This window comes from Corylus avellana, chromosome 10 (assembly GCF_965113065.1).
Source record: "Corylus avellana chromosome 10, dhCorAvel1.hap1.2, whole genome shotgun sequence".
Lineage (NCBI taxonomy): Eukaryota > Viridiplantae > Streptophyta > Magnoliopsida > Fagales > Betulaceae > Corylus > Corylus avellana.
The window spans coordinates 3,684,901-3,703,682 of NC_142499.1; the positions used below are offsets into that span (position 1 = coordinate 3,684,901).

The 18,782-nt window shown below is 34.3% G+C and overlaps 3 protein-coding genes across 4 annotated transcripts; all 3 read left to right on the forward strand.

Moving 5' to 3' along the window:
• The first annotated feature begins 614 nt into the window (after positions 1–614).
• LOC132191757 (uncharacterized) lies at positions 615–1,037 on the forward strand. Its single transcript, XM_059606846.2, has one exon. The coding sequence runs from the start codon at positions 615–617 to the stop codon at positions 1,035–1,037; it is 423 nt and encodes a 140-aa protein (XP_059462829.2).
• A 3,945-nt stretch (positions 1,038–4,982) lies between these two features.
• LOC132161913 (MADS-box transcription factor 23-like) lies at positions 4,983–11,661 on the forward strand. 2 transcript variants are annotated; one of them, XM_059572134.2, is made up of 8 exons: positions 4,983–5,291; positions 7,017–7,098; positions 7,300–7,361; positions 8,349–8,448; positions 8,994–9,035; positions 10,284–10,325; positions 10,444–10,589; positions 11,323–11,661. In XM_059572134.2, the coding sequence occupies exons 1-8, from the start codon at positions 5,056–5,058 to the stop codon at positions 11,408–11,410; spliced, it is 798 nt and encodes a 265-aa protein (XP_059428117.2). In that variant the 5' UTR covers positions 4,983–5,055; the 3' UTR covers positions 11,411–11,661. The 2 variants fall into 2 exon arrangements, with proteins under 2 accessions (XP_059428117.2, XP_059428118.2); XM_059572135.2 differs by having other exon boundaries at positions 7,303–7,361.
• Positions 11,662–15,397: 3,736 nt separating this feature from the next.
• MIZ1 (MIZU-KUSSEI-like protein (Protein of unknown function, DUF617)) lies at positions 15,398–16,608 on the forward strand. Its single transcript, XM_059571931.2, has one exon. The coding sequence runs from the start codon at positions 15,603–15,605 to the stop codon at positions 16,425–16,427; it is 825 nt and encodes a 274-aa protein (XP_059427914.1). The 5' UTR covers positions 15,398–15,602; the 3' UTR covers positions 16,428–16,608.
• The last annotated feature ends 2,174 nt before the right edge of the window (positions 16,609–18,782 follow it).

Genomic DNA, 18,782 nt, shown 5'->3' on the forward strand with positions numbered 1-18,782 from the left:
ATGGAACAGGATCCTCTCAATTTCAGTTAAAATAGAAAGTATCCATTTAATATAAAAGTAATATTGTCTTAACATTAAAGTTGAAGGATAAAATTTATAATATTACTCCTCATTTTACACTAAATGGAAAATAGAGAGGATCCTATTCCTAAATTTGTATGTAAATATAGTATCATGTACACAATTAAATGAAAAAAAAAAAAAAAAAAAAAAAATCATTATTATTCTCATAATGATAGAATAGCTCGTCTGGCGTCGAGAGATATATGGGGAGCTAGTCACAAGGCTTTCCAGATGTGTAGCTCTACAGGGTCAGATTTTCTCTAGGTAGCGGGGGACTTATATGCGAAGGGGGGATAGAAATTCTGCGCTTGTTCTCAGTAATATTGAGAAGCATATGGCAACGACGAAATGCCTTGATTTTTTATGGCACTTTCGTCCATCCGGATTCTGTGGTTCGAGATGTTGAACAGGCAGTGTACAATTATGAGAAAGCAAATCAGCCCGAACACCAGAAAAATGCGTCCACTACACAACGTCAAGTTCTTTGGACCAAACCGGAAGCAGGGTGGATTAAAGTAAATGTGGATGCAGCTTTGAATAAAAAAGGAGTGATGGGCTTCGGTCTAGTCATGCGTGATCAGGAAGGAACATTCTTAGCTGCAAAATGCATTAGAAAGAGGGGCTTGTGGGAATCAGTTGTGGCTGAGGCTTTGGCACTCTACCACGAGACTGTATTTGGGAGGGAGAAAGGAGTGCAACATATTGTCATCGAAGGAGACGCAAAGCAAATTACTTATGCTATCCACGAGAAGGGGCTGAACACTAGTATGGTGGGACACCTGATTGATGATGTCAAGCTAAACTTTAATATTTTCCCTAGGTGGCAAGTTGACCATGTATATCATGAGGGGAATAGGGTGGCTCATGGCTTAGCAAGAATGGCCCTTCAACAGGTAAATGATACTGTATGGAGTGAGGAGTGTCCATCTTGTATCAGACATATTATATTGACAGAACAGTTGCTCTATCAATGATCCATTTTATGAAAGATTATCAAGTTTGATTTTTCAAAAAAAGAATAGCTCTAAGAATAATATCCCAAAAAAAAAAAAAATTCTTTATTTTCATTCCAATGCCAACGAGGGGGTGGTCGCAACCACCCCTCACGGGCCATCTGGTGGTCGTGGGTCATTGCCCAACCCAAGCCACTACCTAGCCTTCCAACCGTCAATCATCACCCAACGCAACCCACCACTAGCCACCATCCGGCCGGTTCGACCTACCATTGCCAACCATATCTCGCAATCCTCTACAATCCTTGACCATCGTCCCTAACAGTCCTCCTTCGTCTTAGGCTGCCATTTGTCGTTATCCCAACGACACTCTATCATCTTTGACCACCATCTAGCCCAGCTCACCTCCAGCCACCACTAGCCTAACTCACCATAGGCTAGAGATGTTGTGAGTGGAAGGTTGGGGCGGATGGTGGCCGAAGACGATGGAAGACCATTGGATATGGTTGTCAACTATAGGGTAGGCTAAAGGGTGGCCAATAGTTGCCATGGCTGAGCATTGGTTAGCGGTGGGTTAGGCTAGGTATGACTTGGGCTAATTGGTGGCTAGCAACAAGCTCTAATTTGGTTTAAGTGCTATAAAATAATATTTCTTATAATTTTCTCAACTGTTCAAATTTAATCTCACAATTATATTTATATCTTTTCGTGATTGTCCAATTCCTATCACATATTTGACTTTTTATCAGCTATTAGCCTAAACACTTAAAAGATCATAATAATTTGAGTTCTTCCCGTAATAATACTATCATATAAGTCTTGCTGTTGAATTTTGCATAATGCCAAGCTCATTAGTTCCCACTTAACATGAAATCGTGAAGTTTCACATGCCATGCACTATGCTTTAAATGTTACATACAAATTATTAAGCAAGCTAATGTCTTTTTTTAGTAAAAAGGGTCAAGTAAAATAATTTCACATGCAACACAAAAAAGTTAGGTGGAATAGCCCAACAAAAACCCGAGTACAAAGAAAAAATATAAATTCTTTCGGGAATTAGCTAAATAAATGATCCGACCCATTAAATTGTTAGCTTGCAAGCCAAGAAGTCACATTAAATAAGAGTTTGAAGGGGCAATTTCGAGGCGAATTTGACTGAAATAGTAGGGTGGGGGACGATGGTGGTAGTTGGATTGGGGCTGCTAGGGAGTAGAGATGAGCTCCACCACGATGTCCATCGTGGAAGGTACTCAATTATGTAGGCTTGATAGATGCCACGTCCGAATCTACAACCGTTAATAGTCAATAGTCAATAGGACATGGACAAACCTACAGGGGGTTGGTGGGAGCTTTGAACCCTCCAGAATTTCTTTTTGAAAAAGCTTTTTAGCTTTTATTTTTGCTAAAAAGAGTCATTTTAGATTTTTATTATTATTATTATTTTAATAAGTATGACTCATTAAAAGCTAAAAATTTGAGTTCTGTCCATGCAGCAGGGGCCAAGAATCGAGGCACACATAAATAAAAATTTAATCCATTTGGTTTGCGGAATACATTCTTGAAATAAAATAGTCATTCTTTTGTTTAGTAAGAGTTTATTTCTATAAATAATTATTCACGTAGGAATTACTAATCTCTTAGCATTCCCAATGGAAGAACTAAATGTTACTTTTATCTAAAATATCTCTTTAAATGTTTAAAAAACCTAATACATTGGATTAGGCAAAAGAAAATGTAAAATAGATATTTGATTAGAAGAGCTAAAAAAAAGAAACTAAATGTAGCAGCACTTTTTAAGGGAGTTATTTTATTTTTCATTGTTTCTCTCACATATTTTCTCTTTTTCCCAAATATTTTCCTACTTTTTCTCTGCAGGTTCTCTTTTTCCCAAAACTTTTCCCATTTTTCGTCTCACATGTTCTTTTTTTTTTTTTCCATAACTTTTATTGCTTTTAATAATATTTTAATAGAATAAATAGAAATATAGCTAATCGGATGTAGAGACGTTTAAAAATGGCTTAGCTAAATTAGATAAAAGTGAGTTTTGAGAAGCCATTTTACATAAAAATATGGCTCATCCATTGGGAATGATCTTGCGCACATAAATAACTATTTTTCTAAACAAATAAGAGGAATAATTATTCCTTAAAGAATTGAATACATTTTACACAAAACACTCATATATATTAAACTTAAAAAAAAGAGTAAAATATGAAAATTAAAGTGGGTGGTCGACCACCCACAGAAGAAGCGGGGGTGGTTGCATTAGCCTCGAACGCCTCATGGGACCACCCTCGAAGTGTCCGGGGGTGGTGTGACCACCCCGGCCAGTTATGTGGGTGACCGACCACCCATTGGGGTGGTTGGCCACCCACATGTTTTAGGCTTTTTTTTTTTTTTTTTTTTTAATTTTTTATTTTCTAATATGAATTGAAAAATAAAATAATGTGAGAGTTTTTTAGTAATTTTGATTTAATTCTATGTAGACCATACGTGTTGTTAATAGACTAAAAAAATATAAATAACTATTTCATTTCACTATTGTTTATTCCCAATAATAATTACTTTCTTTTTCAATGAAATACGTATTTTGCAAACCAAATGCGAAAGGGGAAAGAGAGAGAGACAAATTCTTGGCATTCTTTTGGAACTAGGCACTTTTCCCTTTCTTTCCTCCTATCCATGTCAATGTGTCATAACTGCAATGGCATACAGCTTGCAATTTCCCACTACTTGAGAATGAAGCAACTGTTTTTCTTTTTATTCAAAATTAAAAGCCAACCATCTAAAAAGTACAATATGGGATTTACAAAAATAAATATAAGAAACAATATTGAATATATATGACTATTGATTCATCCATGCTTTTTCAGGAATTAAAAACCCTTCAATAAAATTAGTTAGGTATCCTAATTACCCAAGACCCCCCCCAAAAAAAAAAAATAAATAAATAAAACCTCCCCTCTAATTGTTTTCAATTATTGCCACAAAAATCTATCCTCTTGAATTGTCCTATTTACTAGATGCTAGAGCACATTCTTATATGTCGTATAATTTAATGATGCGACAATAAGAATAGTCATTAAATTTATAAAAAAATAGTAAAAATTTATTTTTACCATTATATCACTCTACTAAAATGACATTACTCTTATTTGTTAATGTATTTATTCTAAAATAGAAAACAAAAGATAAAAAAATAAAAATAATAAAATAATAAAATAAAAAACTAAAAATTTAAAGAAACATAGCCTTATTAATTGAGCCAATATTTTGTGTACCATGAAGATAGGAGCAAAAAATAAAAAATAAGAAAACTTAATTTGAACCCCTTGTACTTTCACTCGATTTTACAAACCTCCCTGATCTTCTAAATTTTTCATTTTGGACCCTTGAACTTTCAATTACTCTCAATGTGGACCCCTCTGTCAAATTTTAAACGTTACATGACGTTTATACCTCTAATTTTTGTATAAAATTTCAACTTTGAAAAAGTTTTTTTATTTAAAAAAAATGAAAATTAAAGACATGGTCTTTTTTTTGTATTTTTAACGGCTAAAATTAACGGAAGAATTCTAATTGAGAGTAATTGAAAGTTTAGGGGTCCAAAATGAAATATTTAGAAGTTCAAGGGATTTGTAAAATCAGGTGAAAGTTCAGATGACCAAAGTGAAGTTTTCGCTAAAAAATAATAAATAAATAATAATAATAATAATAAAAGAAAAGAAAAGAAAAGAAAAGAAAACCTATTTAATGTGATCTCTTTGCAAATGAAACCCTATTGGAGTAGAGTTCCATGGTACCTACCTCCAAGAAGTCCCTAAGGAAAACGCTGAAAGTGGCAAAAACGCAATGCTCAAGTAATGGGGATGCCATTTTTGGTTATTTGCCTCATTTAGTATTCTATCTGTCACCTTTCTATTCTGTATCCTAATAATGGTAGTACTTTCCTTCATTAGCCTCTAAGAATCCCTATCTTTTCCAAGCAAACACAGTTTATATATAGTGCTTCTTTTCCTCTCTTCTTCCTTCCCATCTAATGCTCCCGTTTGGAGGAAAGGAAAGGAAAATATCTGAGAGACGCAGAAAAACAATGGGCAGAGGTAAAATTGAGATTAAGAGGATCGACAACCTCAATAGCCGTCAGGTCACGTTCTCCAAACGTCGTACTGGGTTGCTCAAGAAGGCCAAGGAACTCTCCGTTTTGTGTGACGCCGATGTCGCCGTCATCATTTTCTCCAGCACCGGCAAGCTCTACGAATTTTCCAGCTCTAGGTACGTCCGCTTCATTTTTACTTCTTGTTTGGCTGATTTTCAATCTCTCTTTTTTTATTTTTTATTTTTTATTTTTTAATTTCATCAAAGATTTTATAAGGGTTTTAATATTTTATCAATCATGTTAAAAAAGAACGATGTTTCTTGTTACAACTTACGAATCTGGGTTTGCGCCGGCCGGCCGGCCGGTTGTTTAGAATGTAAGTTGTCCGGCAATCTTGTGGCCCAAGTTATGAAGAAAGTGTAGAGCTTGTTTGGGGGAACTTTTTGGTACAGTATTTTTTTCTTTTTAGTAAAAAAGTAAAATCAACACAAAATATTCATTAACTATTTTTACTTTTCACTCCATAACAGAAAAACAAACAAATATCAAAGTAATCTCTGACCTGACCGAGTTGACATGCGAGTAAAATGTGAGCATTTTTTTAGATTTTTTTTTTCCTTCAAAGTGACAGTTTAGGACTTGGAATATTATTATAACTAAAAATAGAAACTAATTTTAGTTTGCAAAAATATGAAAGAAAAATCCAAATATAGAAGATTAATTTCTGGTATAATTTTATGGCAATTGGTAAGACTAAATTTGTTCAAGAAGAAAATTTAATAAGGAAAATGCCATTTTTATAAACCGCTAGGGAGTTAAACAAATGAACCCAGAAATTTTTTCAAACTGGCGTGACTGACCATGAGTGGCAGATAAGGGAGAGAGACTTGCATTTTTTAATTTAAAAACTTTTGCCACGTCAGTTTAGTAAATTTTTTTTGTTCATTTGTTTGGAAAATGATTCTCTCCATTTCAAATTCTCCCTATTTTCTCAATTTAGTGCATTTTGAAGGGTAATGTTATTTAAAAATTTTAATTATGATAATGCATTTACCAAAAGTTTTAATGATGGTAGTGCATTAATGCACTACCCTTAAAATGTACTAAAACATTAATGGACTACCATTCAAAATGCACTAAATAGAAGAAATTGAGGAGATTTGAAATGGAGATGATCATTTTCCTGTTTGTTTGGCTCCCTAGCAAAGCGAAACAGTAATATCAATTTATAAAATGATTATAAAAAAAAATTGTTGTACCCAAACAGGTTTAACAAAATATGGTAACTTTGATTTTTTGTTTTGCCTTCTTGGTTTTTCATTTTCTGGGTTGTGAAGCTCTGGGCCCAACACATATAACGTTGCGCTGCTGGCACTTGCTGTGCGGGCCATTCGCAGGGTCACTTTTAATTAGTGGCACAATTTTTGATGCTGATGAATTATTTACTATAAATTTTTGGGTTTTGACAAATTTTTATATGAATTCAATACAAAATTAATTTGATGGAGTTGAAGGGTCTGTCTCTTTTAATTAAATGAATTAAGTTAGAAGTAATTTATATAGTTTTATACCCATGACTCGACACGTGACACGGGGATGATGATTTTCTACAAGATCTGATTAATGGGTTAGAGTTGAGAGAGTTGACCTGTTTAATTAAATTGATTGGATTATAGTTGACCATATGGCCCACAATCGACTCACGAATACAAATTGCTACCCTTAAAAAGTATGTTCCATGCACCACAAGTGTAGGATCAGATGGTATAATATGGGTGAATCTAAATGATTTAATAGGAAAATAATAATGGTAGATGTTTTTTAAGGAATTTTAGAGCATCTTAATCCATATAAAATGTTTCTTATCACTGATATATTTTTATTATTTTAAATTCATGAAGCATGGATCACACTCTTTCAAGATACAGCAAGGGTCTGAATTCGGATCATCTAGAACATCCTTCGGATAAGCTTTCAACAGAGGTGTGTAATCTAAGGCCTGATACTGATTATAATCATGGTTTACATTTTTTGGCCTAACCTTTTGACGTGACCAAATTTCTTGAACATGAAAGAAAAAAGATACATAATCAGTAAGTTTGGTATATGCATCACATGTTTGCCTGTTTTTCGATTAAAAAAAAAAAAAAGGTTTCTTATACATGGGCTCTGTTAAATAAACAGCAGGCGCAAGATGAAGTGAATGCACTGAAGGATGAATTTGCTAAGCTACGGTTGGAATACCTGTAAGTCATCTTCACTATATTCAATGATCTAACCGATGACATATGAAATCATATGAAAAAACTTATTTACTCTCTCAAACTTACCCCCAAATTCTAATGTTCTCTCAAATTTTAGAAAGTTACAATGACTTGTCAAACTGGCTTGCCCATTTTACTTAACCCAGTTAATATTTTCTGTTAAATCTAACAAAAAAGTAGATAAAATATTCATTATACATTTTGTGAAATTACAAATATGCTCTTAGATTAAAACAAAAATTCATAGAGTCCCACATCCTGACGGGGAGAAGGGTCCTCTCCATTTCAAATGAAATGGAGGGGATCCATTTAGTTGTTTTAAGATGGTATTTTTGTCCAAAAATAAAAATAAAATGACAAAACTATCCTCTTAAGAACAACTAACCCGTTCAAATGAAGAGGATCCAGGTCCACCTGACTGTGGGTTTCTAACCTTGGAGACCTACAGTCAGGTCATGGGTTTGAAGGAGACCCATGGCCTAGTGGCAGCTCTAAAGGAGATTTAGAGCCTAGTCATAGGTCTCTAGCCATGGAGACCCACACAGCTAGGTTGTGGTATTTTTTTAAAAAAATTTCGTTGCATTTAACAGAAAATTTTAACGGATGAGGCTAAAAGAAAGAGTTAGATAATTTGGAGGGTTATTCTGCAACTTTTAAAAGTTTGGGTGAAACATTGAGTATAAATTTGAGAGAAGTATAGTTTATTTATTTATTTTTAAAATAGATTGTTTTGCTCTGAAAAAAGAACTTTTGTATGAAACCCCACAATTTATAATTTGCGTTGAATAAGTGGACTCAAGATTTTAAAAAAAAAAAGAAAAAGAAAAAAAAAAAAAAGCTCATTTGATTGCTACTGTTAATGTCCTGGCAACGGTCTAATTTTATGGTGTCGAAACACGTCACTAGAGTACAACCCTGTTGAATTTATTTCCTTTAGTTCCCATTCTTATACGCTTTCTGATTATATAGGCGGATGTTGGGTAAGGAGCTGGATGACTTGAGCTTCAAAGAGTTGCAGCACCTTGAGGAACAGTTGAGTGAAGGGATATTATCTGTGAAGGACAAGAAGGTGCTGAGTTTTATACTTACATTTTGTACTTTCTTTGGTGAATTTAATTATTTAATTGATATTTAATTAATTAATTATTATTATTTTTTTCACGTGTGGACTTAAATTATCTCTCAATAACTGAGACTAAATATGTAGAATATTTAACTAAAATGAGGGTAAATTATAAAATTATAATTCGGATTTATGACCTCTACTCCAATACTATGTCAAATAAGCAATTATTCTAAAAACTTAAGCTTATAAGAAGTGGAGGATTTAATCATTTAATTAATATCTTAGCAATGGTGTATTGTATTTACTTTAAATTAAGGTCTTTCCTAAACTTTAAATTTGATAAATCAACTCTAAATATAAGATTGATTACAATATTCTCCAATTTCTCTTATACTTTAACCTTAATTTTTATGTTTTTTTTAATTAAATTATCATATGAGTTTGTGATCACGTGATAAACATGTGAAAATTGAAGGGTAGATATGAATTTCAAGCTTGGTAGTTGTTTCTTTCTTTCTTAGGCATTAACTGAAACTTTAATGTTGCAGGAGGAAGTACTTTTGGAGCAACTTAAGAGGTCCAAGTTACAGGTAAATTAGACAATCTTTTATGAATGCCGATATTTTTTCTTTTTCCTTTTAATCTTTTGGTTGCTTTTATGGATGAGCATCTTAATTAGGATCCATAGAAAAAGGTTACATCAGTTAAAAAATTATTTCCACAGAAAGCTATTTTATAATTGACTCTGTCAGTTATAAATTGCCAGTCTTTCCTGCGAAAAGTTTTCACCCTAGTAACTTGGGAAGAAAGGAGCCAGATGGTCCAACCAGCAAAACAAGGCCCAAAAAGAGGGGTGCCTTTAAATGTTTTAAGTGATATGAAAGAGTAAAATATTAGGAAACTCTATCTGTGATCTTACTTTTTGGTCTTATCCTATTATTAAATGGAGATTTGTTTTTTGAATCATTACTTCTGTTTTTGAGACATGGTTTGGAGAACTCAATTGTAAACAATTTAACTCTCAATTGTTAGACCTTTTTGGCAATTTGGTGTTGCATTTACTCGAGAATTGCCGATGTATGATTGGGAGGTGGAAGTGGTTTCTTTTTTCTTTGAGTTGTCGTATTCTCAAAGAGTAATGCAAGGAGACGAGGATAAAATTTATTGGATTCCTTCTAGAAGGAAAATGTTTGAAGTGAAATCTTACTATCATGAGTTATCTATTTTGGTTAGTTTTTATTTTTCTTGGAAGAATATTTGGAAAATCAAAGCTTAACTTTAGTGAAAATCTTGACTTTGGATAATTTACAAAGGATGAATGTTGTTGTGGTAGATTGGTGCTGTATGTGCAATAAAAGTGGAGAATCTATTGATCACCTCTTTTTTCATTGTGAGATTGCAAGAGAATTATGGAGTTCTATTTTTCATTTGTTTGGTTATGCTTTGAATGGTGAGAAAGTTGTCGGTGAGCTAGAGAGGACAACTTGGACACCGTACTGCTTTGAAAGTGTGAAGATTGGTTCCTTTGTGTCTAATGTGATGTATTTGGAGAGAGAAAAATGTAAAAAGCTTTAAAGATCGTGAGATTGCGATGCTAGAACCTCAAAAGATATTCCAATTCCTTCACACATGGGTGGTAACATTCAATAGCTTGCATTTTTCCTTTTTTAAAAAAAAAAAATTTTTAAATTTTAAATTTTTTTATATATTTCTTGTATATTAAGATTGCGTCCCTCTGCACTTTAATAAAATTGAATTACTTAAAAGAAAAAAGGAATTACTGATGCAAAGAAATTAAATATTCTGCTGAACTGTCAAAAGTTTTATTTTACCCTCAGGAACAAAAGGCCGTGCAAGAGAATGAGGCCCTGCGCAAACAGGTGAGAATTAAACTTGATTCAACTATGATGTACATCAAAGCCATTTCTTTCATTGTAAAGCTTTGTAAACAACATAAATATGTTTTCATTAATTTGTATTGTCTGCAAATATGAACAGCTTGAGGAAATGAGGCGAAGCTGCAAGTCACCTTTCCTTCAATTCAACCCTGTGGAGAGGAGGTTTTCACTCACAAGTTCAAAAGCTGTCTCTACTTCTTCATCTGAGGAAGATGATGAGCATTCAGACACTTCTTTGCACTTAGGGTACGTCACAAGTTTTCATGATTACAATATCTTCCAATATTCTCTAAATACTCCATCTTTAATTGTTTGTCCTACATATGTTTTATTTTCCTTCATTTTATTTGGCTATCATCCAAGAATTTTAGGTAACCTTCGTCCCTAAAATATGTGGGGCTTTGTGCTTAAGACTTGTCCACATTTTGATCATGATACTTCATTTACACTCATTTTTAAGGGGCTATGCAGAAATAATTGAGAAGTGAGCTATTAAATTTTGGGTCTGTTTGAATTTTGCGATTTTAAAAAACACAATTAAGAGTTTGGTGAAATTGTAATTTAGTCTTTAAAATTGTGCGTTTTTAAAAACACACACCCTTTGCTTGCGATTTGAAAATGCAAATTTTTCTTCGTTTTCAAATCAAACTTTTTTAAAAACACAATTCTTAACAATACATTTTCTACGATTTTGATTAAAATCACATTTTTCGTATGTAAAATCATAGTGTCAAACGCACCCTTAATTGAAAAAAAAGTTTGCTGAAAATGGTACACACTCCACCTAGAGCTTGTAGCAACAACATCAGTTTTAGGCTTAACCAAAGAGTTTTGTTGCCTTTGACAATGCCAATTTTGAATGCTTCCCAGATAGCCTATTAATATAGAAAGGTTCATTTTAATCATAATTCAATGAAAATCGTTTCCAAATCCTAATTTGGTCTATACTTATAATTTTTGTCCAAAATTTGTTTCTCAGGTTGTCAGTAGATGTTCGTCCGAAGAGAAAAGCACGAAAGAATGAACATACATGTAATGACTCGGGAAGTCAAGTGGCATCGGAGTGATATTTTCATTAAGTAGTTTCTGTTTGGAGTTAGATAGTTGTATTTAGTAGTAAGATAATGCTATTACTTACAGTCGTTTACCACATTCATTTTACATATGGACTGATGTGGCGTGTTTTAAGTGGAGCTACTTACAACACACCATCTGCCGATGTAAAATAGGTGTGATATAAATGAGTGAAAAAAGCGTTACTTGTTTTCAGATTTCTGTAAATGCTAATGGTAAGACATTTTAGGAAACCTTGCAATTCATATAATGCACAAGGGTTTTAATGCAAATGGCAGGTCTCCTTAATATGACTTGGAAAATGAAAGACTTAAGAAAGAAGAATTTAAATTTGGCTTCAATTTTGAATTGAAAAGCCAGTAATTACAAGCTGTACTAAAAAATGGTAAGGGTACTACCAATCTTACTACAAACAAGGCTAATCGAATGGTGCCAAACCTGAAGATGATGTGACACCATTTTCATGAGTTGTCATATCAGTTTTTAAGGTAATAAATTAATATCTCTAACAACTATTCTAACACAATTAATTTAATTATTGAACCTCCAATTTTTGTAATGTTATCACTTTAATAGGTTTTTCCGTTAAATCATAATTGAAGGGTATCAAAATTATCAAAATACTCTCATTTTTTTTAAAAAAAAAAAAAAAGAAAGAAAATTGCAAAGAATTTAACAGAATTTGCAAAAATACCTACCGTTGAATCTTTGCAATTTTTTTTTTTAATAAAAAAAAAAATGGTGTTTTGAAAAATTTGACAATATTTAACTGAAAAATCTAACAAATGAGTGACATTATATAAAATTAAAAGTTCGATACACTAAATTTAAAGTTTTTATTTTTTTATTTTTTTATTTTTATTCAATATGAGAGAGGGGGAAGGGAATTTGACAAGGTGATTAAGATGTAAGCTTGATACCCTAGTTCAGCAAGCTTAACATAATGTGCAAAAATTAGAGTTAAGCTAATAAGTTCAGCTTCAATTAGTTTCTCCCGTTCAAAAATAATTGAAGTTTTATATGCGCCGACTGATTTTTTTTTCGACCTAGTTTGAACCCGGCTTAGATTATAAATAAATATACACATCAACTGTGGGTCCCATGTATAAAGTCAGCTATCCAACACAAATAATCTTCATCTTTTCTTTGCTTACGATATTAAAATATTCTCAACAATTATTTATATTGATATTGTTTATTAGAAAATATATATATATAAACAATGGGGATGCTGATGCAATATATTACGTTGACATGAGAATGAAAGAAACACCTGGTGGCACATGATCTGTTATCAACTTCAGCCCCCAAAATTGTTAGGCCACCAATATGATTGGTCATGGGACAAAGCATGCCTTGTTCGGAACCGTCCAAAAATTAATATTAATTTTAATAATAGTAATGATGATTAATTATAAAAAATCATAAGGATTAAGTATAGTTGATATATATATATATATAGTATTGTTTGGGATTCCGAATAGATGGGGACAAAGTGGCCTCTTACACAACATAATTTTGCATTGACCTTTATCATCATGCTCGTCACCCTCTTCATCTATCTATCCACCACCACAAGAATAGTCACCTCAAGCGCCGTTTAGTGCCTGGCTAGAGCCAAAAATGCTTTCAACATCCAAGTTATCCGATAATAATAATAATAATACTTATTATTATTATTTTTAATTAAATTTATTCTCACATGTTCTAAGGACGGGCGAGAGAATCACGTATTCTAAGGGTAACTGTCAGTTTAATAAATTGTATTGGAAAAATTGCCAAAGATCTTTGGAAAATTGAAATTCAAAGCAAGTGTTAAGCTTAGATGCATGATCTAAAATCATTTTATCATGATAATTAATTTCATGAATTACGAACATTTTTCAATTAAGGAGCCCTTTTTCTACTTTCTCCAAATTTTTATATTGGTTGTCAAATGTTGGTTCCATGTTGAGAGTCATTTTCATGATTTTTCAAATAATCTCAGGATTTTTAGCATAAGTCCGCATCTTAGCATATAGAATCAGAGACCGTCAGCCATGACTTTGATTTGTGTTTTGTGTCTGTACACACAAGATACAAACTAACGGTGCCATGCATATTTAATTACTAATGTGACAGTCCCACCTCCTCAGCTTCAAAATTTTTAAAAATTCCTTTTTTAAAAAAAATAAAAAATTAATGAGATGGGCTCCTCAAACTTAATTGTTTACCCCCAAATTTTTTTTTAAGGTAAAGCCTACTTAACCCCCTCAAACTACCACCCCAATAACAATTTACCCTCCAAACTATCAATTGGGACAATTTACCTTCAAAATTACCAAAACAATGACAATATACCCCAAATTTTAACAAAATAACGAAAAAACTTTTACTAAAATAAAAACAAAAATACTAAAATTTAACTTTTTTTTTTTTTTCAAAATTTAAGGGTATTTTTGTCTTTGTTGAAAAATTTATAAGGGTAATTTTGTCATTTTGCTAGCATTGGGGGGTACATTATCATTGTTTTGATAATTTGGAAGGTAAATTGTCGTAATTGATAGTTTGGAGAGGTAAATTATCATTAAAATGGTATTTTGAGGAGGTTAATAAAGGTTTCGGCCCTTCCAAAAATTCTAATTCTGTGCACAGAAAACAAAAGACGCAAGTCGTCCCCATTATCATGACATGTAATATAATTCTTGAGTAAGGGCTTGTCTCTCTCTCTCTCTTAATTGACTAAAACAACTTGCACAAAGTGCAGTGTACTGTACTACTACTGTGTACGCATACAAACAACCCTTTCATATTGCAAGAGCACGATTTGTCTTTGCAATGGAAGGAGCTAAATTAATTAAGAAAATCAGTCTGGAAGATTTCTTCCCCATCATAATTAAGAAAGGGCATGCAAAGAGTGAATTAGAGAAGCAGGCTGCCTCTTGAGAGGCTGTTAAGGACATGCAGCTCGTGTTGAAATGAGTCTGACAAACAAGTAATAAATTAAAGTCTCCATCATGTTTCAACCACCTTGTATTTCTGATCATAATCTAATGGTCGGAAAGGAATCGTAAAACATATAATATGAGCAAGAAATCTTATCATACGATCAAGAACAGATCATCGTCGTAACTATCAAATCTTCACCTTATACTTGCCAAATTTCATGCATGCATGCATGTTAGTGAAGTGAATCCTATATATTCTCCAATTTATATATTATATTGTGGTTAAGTTGTCATTAAACGAGCTTGGATATATAAAATTCACATTAATTATCAAAGTAGGAGGACTATTGATGTAAATATGTAAACCTCCATCCGATCCCCAGCCTCTCTGCCCCAAAAAAACCCCCTCTTTTCCAGTGTTTTATACTGAATTATATGTGGGAAAACAACATTATTATACTGAATTATATGCTTCTAGCTGCTTGCCATTGATTTAGTCATATTAAACATTTTAGTTTGAACAAACAAACAAAATCCTCTCAAAAAGCTCAGATTTTTTTGTTGGGGGGATCTTTTAGGAGTCAAACCCTTTAATTCTTTTTTTTAAGAAGGGGGATGTATTTTTTAGATTTTTGAGAAGGACATATGAGTCTTTTCTAAATTCTTTTTAAAGGAATAATGCATATTTTCTCCCTCAGGTAGAAAAGTTCATCTAAAAGGAACTAGCAATTCAAGTAACAAAATAAGAAAGGTAATATAAAAGTTCAAGCAAATTTTGGGTTACTCGCTCACCTCCTAACGACTTTCTCAAATTTGCTGTCTGGATTACTAATAGGTAAGAGGTTAAATCTTAATCCTTGTGGTGATTGAGGCATGAATTAACATTGAGGATGGTTAAAGTGGACCCAGAATAGATGGATGGTGGAGATGAATTGAGTGTGTGGTGAAGGCAATAGTGAGCATATGTAACGGTGGTTTGTAGGACCATATTAAAAGTCTCCTCAGACCCACAATTTATATAATTTGTCTTACAAATCATCATCATCACCACAAGCCTCCATCGTCCCCCTTTATATTCCCTACCTCCCAACACTATCATCATCTTGTCGGCCCCTTTATCCTCCTCTCTCCCTCTCCCTCCATCTCTCTCCAACTTCACAGATTTCTCATTCCCACTCTGTTTTCAGTTTTCATTCCCTTCGTGTTTGGAAATCCAAGATTTTCATTTCCATCTTCATCTTCTTCTTCTTCTATTATAATGAAACAACAAGAACTCATCACCCTCCAAAGAAACAGCAGCGCCGCCAAAAGCACCAGAAGGATCCTCCCCTCCAGCCACAGTCGCTCCTCGTCGTCTTTTCTACCCGAAACCGACGAAATCTCGGATAACCTCCTCGTCCCGAAACACTACTCTCCGGCCAATTTATCCGACCAACTCTCCAAACCCCATTTCCCCAAAAGGATCTCGTCCATCCTCCGCTCGCTCCTCAACTTTCTCTCCTTCCCCACCATTCTCCCCACCTGCAAATGGCTATCAATCCCTTCCAATCTGTCCCTCAACCCCTCCCTCGGCCGTAAAGTCACCGGAACTCTCTTCGGTCTCCGGCGAGGCCACGTCAGCTTCGCCGTTCAGCTCGACCCGCGCTCCGAACCGCTTCTACTCCTCGAGCTGGCCATGTCGACCTCGTCGTTGGTCAAAGAGATGTCATCCGGTCTAGTCCGCATCGCGCTCGAGTGCGAGAAGGGTGGACCGGCTCAACCCGGCCGGTCCAGGAAGCTATTCCAGGAGCCGACGTGGACCATGTACTGTAATGGGAGGAAGTGCGGGTACGCGGTGTCGCGCGCGTGCGGGGAGTCCGACTGGCACGTGCTGGGGACTGTGCAGAGCGTGTCTGTCGGCGCCGGAGTGATTCCGGTGGTGGAGGACGGGAAGAAGATCGGCGGGTCGTCCGAGGGGGAGTTGCTGTATATGAGAGCGAGGTTCGAGCGAGTGGTGGGGAGCCGTGACTCGGAGGCCTTCTACATGATGAACCCGGACGGCAATGGTGGGCCTGAGCTCAGTATTTTTCTTCTGAGAATATGAAGAACAGAAGTTGAAAGAAAGCCAAAAGGGCAAAAAAAAAAAAAAAAAAAAAAAAAAACCATATTAAAGAAAGCGAAAACTATATATATAATATTATATATATGTTGTTGGAGTTGGATGGGGGATCTAAATTAGGTGAAGAGGAATGTTTAGTGACTTTGTATGCTGTATTTTTTATATGCATTACCATGTGATTTCATGTCTTATTATTCTTTTTGTTAGATAGGCTTTACAACATACATCCATAATATCCCACAATCCTTATGTTAGTATGCATTCATACAGATCGAATCAATATTTTTCCTTGCAAGGAGAGGCCAAGCATAGAGTCGGGTGGTAATTCGTGATTACGTGTCGGGTTTAGGTCATATTGAAGTATAAATATAAGACTATATATGTCAATTCAAATCCATTCTATTTAATTAAATGAGTAAGATCTTCAAATCCTAACTAGTTATTTTTGCGTTGGGTTTGTATTTTGGGTTTGCGGGTAGTATAAAATATTGCCAGCCCTAAATGTTACTTGTAGAGTTTGAATCGTGTCAAGACATGGGTATACAACTATATTAGGTCAACAATAATTCAACACATTTAATTAAACGGGTTAAATCTTATCAACTTTAACTACTAATTTTGAACTAAATTCGCATTAAATTTACGAGTCGTACCAAAAAAAATTGTCGGCTTAGAGGCCAAACTTAATTTTCAGGCATATAATATAAGGAACAAAAAAAATAAAAATGGGGGCCCAGCCCAGGATTTCGTCCCCTATATATGTGATTGCTTGTGTGTTGATTAAATGAAATAAGCAAAGTTTTGCAGGAGCATGGGCATTCTTGTCGCCTACCCCAAAACCAGGAATTGACCATTGGGAGTTTGGAACGACAAGAAAAATGTTTCCGAGGTTTATGGGGAAGATTGTCCAAAAAGACCTAAAGGCCCATTCCGACGATATTTTTCTTCTAGAACGGAGGGGTGTGAATGCAAAATTTGGAGGTACAATGTGGTGAAAAGCGTTAATAAGATGACATAAGTTATAATAATTAATATAATTAATATATATGTGCATTACTCGTGCCACGCCGTAATCATTGAGAACGTGTTGAAGGAAAAGGCTTAAAGCATGAAGGTTTAGATCATCAAAGCGTGTTCCACTGCAACCACTAAAGCCAGGTAAGTGTTCTCATTTTCTTTTTTTCATTCCAACAATATTTTCCCAAGTCCTAAAGGTTTAATTCCAACAGTTGGAACAATATTTTTTAAAATTACTAATATTGAATTTGTGATGGATCGATGAGAGTGTGAGTACGAGTGTGGGAGCGAGAGTGTCTTTAGCGTTATTCAAATTAATGATATTCTAGCAAAATTATAAAGCTTTTCTCTAAACTGATAAATTGGATTCAATTTATTAGACTAACATTGTTATTAAAGCATGTGACACATACTTTAAAGACATATATCAGTATAATATATTGAATTAATGGATTTCTTCCACTTCAATTTGGAAGAAAATATTATCCTTAGCACAATGGTTAAAATACACTCTACTAGCGTAAGAAGGGCAATTTGACTTAATTACATTCCTGCCCACATTTTTTTTTTTTTCGACGGAAACCTTGACTAGGCAAGACTCTTCGGACCCACTCTTATAGAGTAAATCTCGGACCCGTGCTCTGCATCTATAAAAGTTTTTCTATATGAATCAGGATAAATCACTAACTTTTCACCAGGGAGTGTGGCCCCAAGGGAGAGGTAGCACCTGGTGGGTTTCGAACCTGAGACCACTAAGGAGCATCTCAGAGTCTCAGGCTCTACTCCTGCCCACATTTTCGCAGAAAAAAGAAGAATGAAAAAGAAAAAAAAAAAAAAAAAAAGAAGAACATTAGAGAGGAAAAGGGTTAACTAACTAAACTTTTTAGTTTAATTTAGCTTCAACAATCTAATTACCTATCTCATTAATTTCTCTTGGGGTAGAACAGTCATATTCATAATATTTCAATGCTTCTACAATATATATATATATGTCACTTCGATTTTACTTAACTCGATCTGCAAACAATTATATGTGAATGACCCTGCAAGTTGGAAGATGGTGATCGAAAGAGAATTTTCTGACTCAAAACAATGCATTGATGTTTGATTGCAGACATGTGCGGTGCTGTGTTTTATAGGAGGCATGTCAAAGACCAAGAGCTTGAGGAAATTATGAAGGGCCTCGACCACAGTGGGCATGGGGTCCCCCAAAGTGGACAATGTGGTCATAAATCACTAAAATTGCGGCTGCACTTCACTAGTTGCCCATGGAGAAGATTTTGATAGGGCTAAAAATCTTCCAGGATATGTGGAAAATGTCAC

What these genes read in the sequence shown, in the direction of transcription:
- LOC132191757 (XM_059606846.2), top strand. Translation starts at nt 615, where the DNA reads ATGGGCTTCGGTCTAGTCATGCGTGATCAGGAAGGAACATTCTTAGCT.
- LOC132161913 (XM_059572134.2), top strand. Translation starts at nt 5,056, where the DNA reads ATGCTCCCGTTTGGAGGAAAGGAAAGGAAAATATCTGAGAGACGCAGA. An exon ending in TACGAATTTTCCAGCTCTAG is followed by an intron (nt 5,292 to 7,016) that starts GTACGTCCGCTT and finishes AAATTCATGAAG; the next exon opens with CATGGATCACACTCTTTCAA. An exon ending in ATGAGGCCCTGCGCAAACAG is followed by an intron (nt 10,326 to 10,443) that starts GTGAGAATTAAA and finishes AAATATGAACAG; the next exon opens with CTTGAGGAAATGAGGCGAAG.
- MIZ1 (XM_059571931.2), top strand. Translation starts at nt 15,603, where the DNA reads ATGAAACAACAAGAACTCATCACCCTCCAAAGAAACAGCAGCGCCGCC.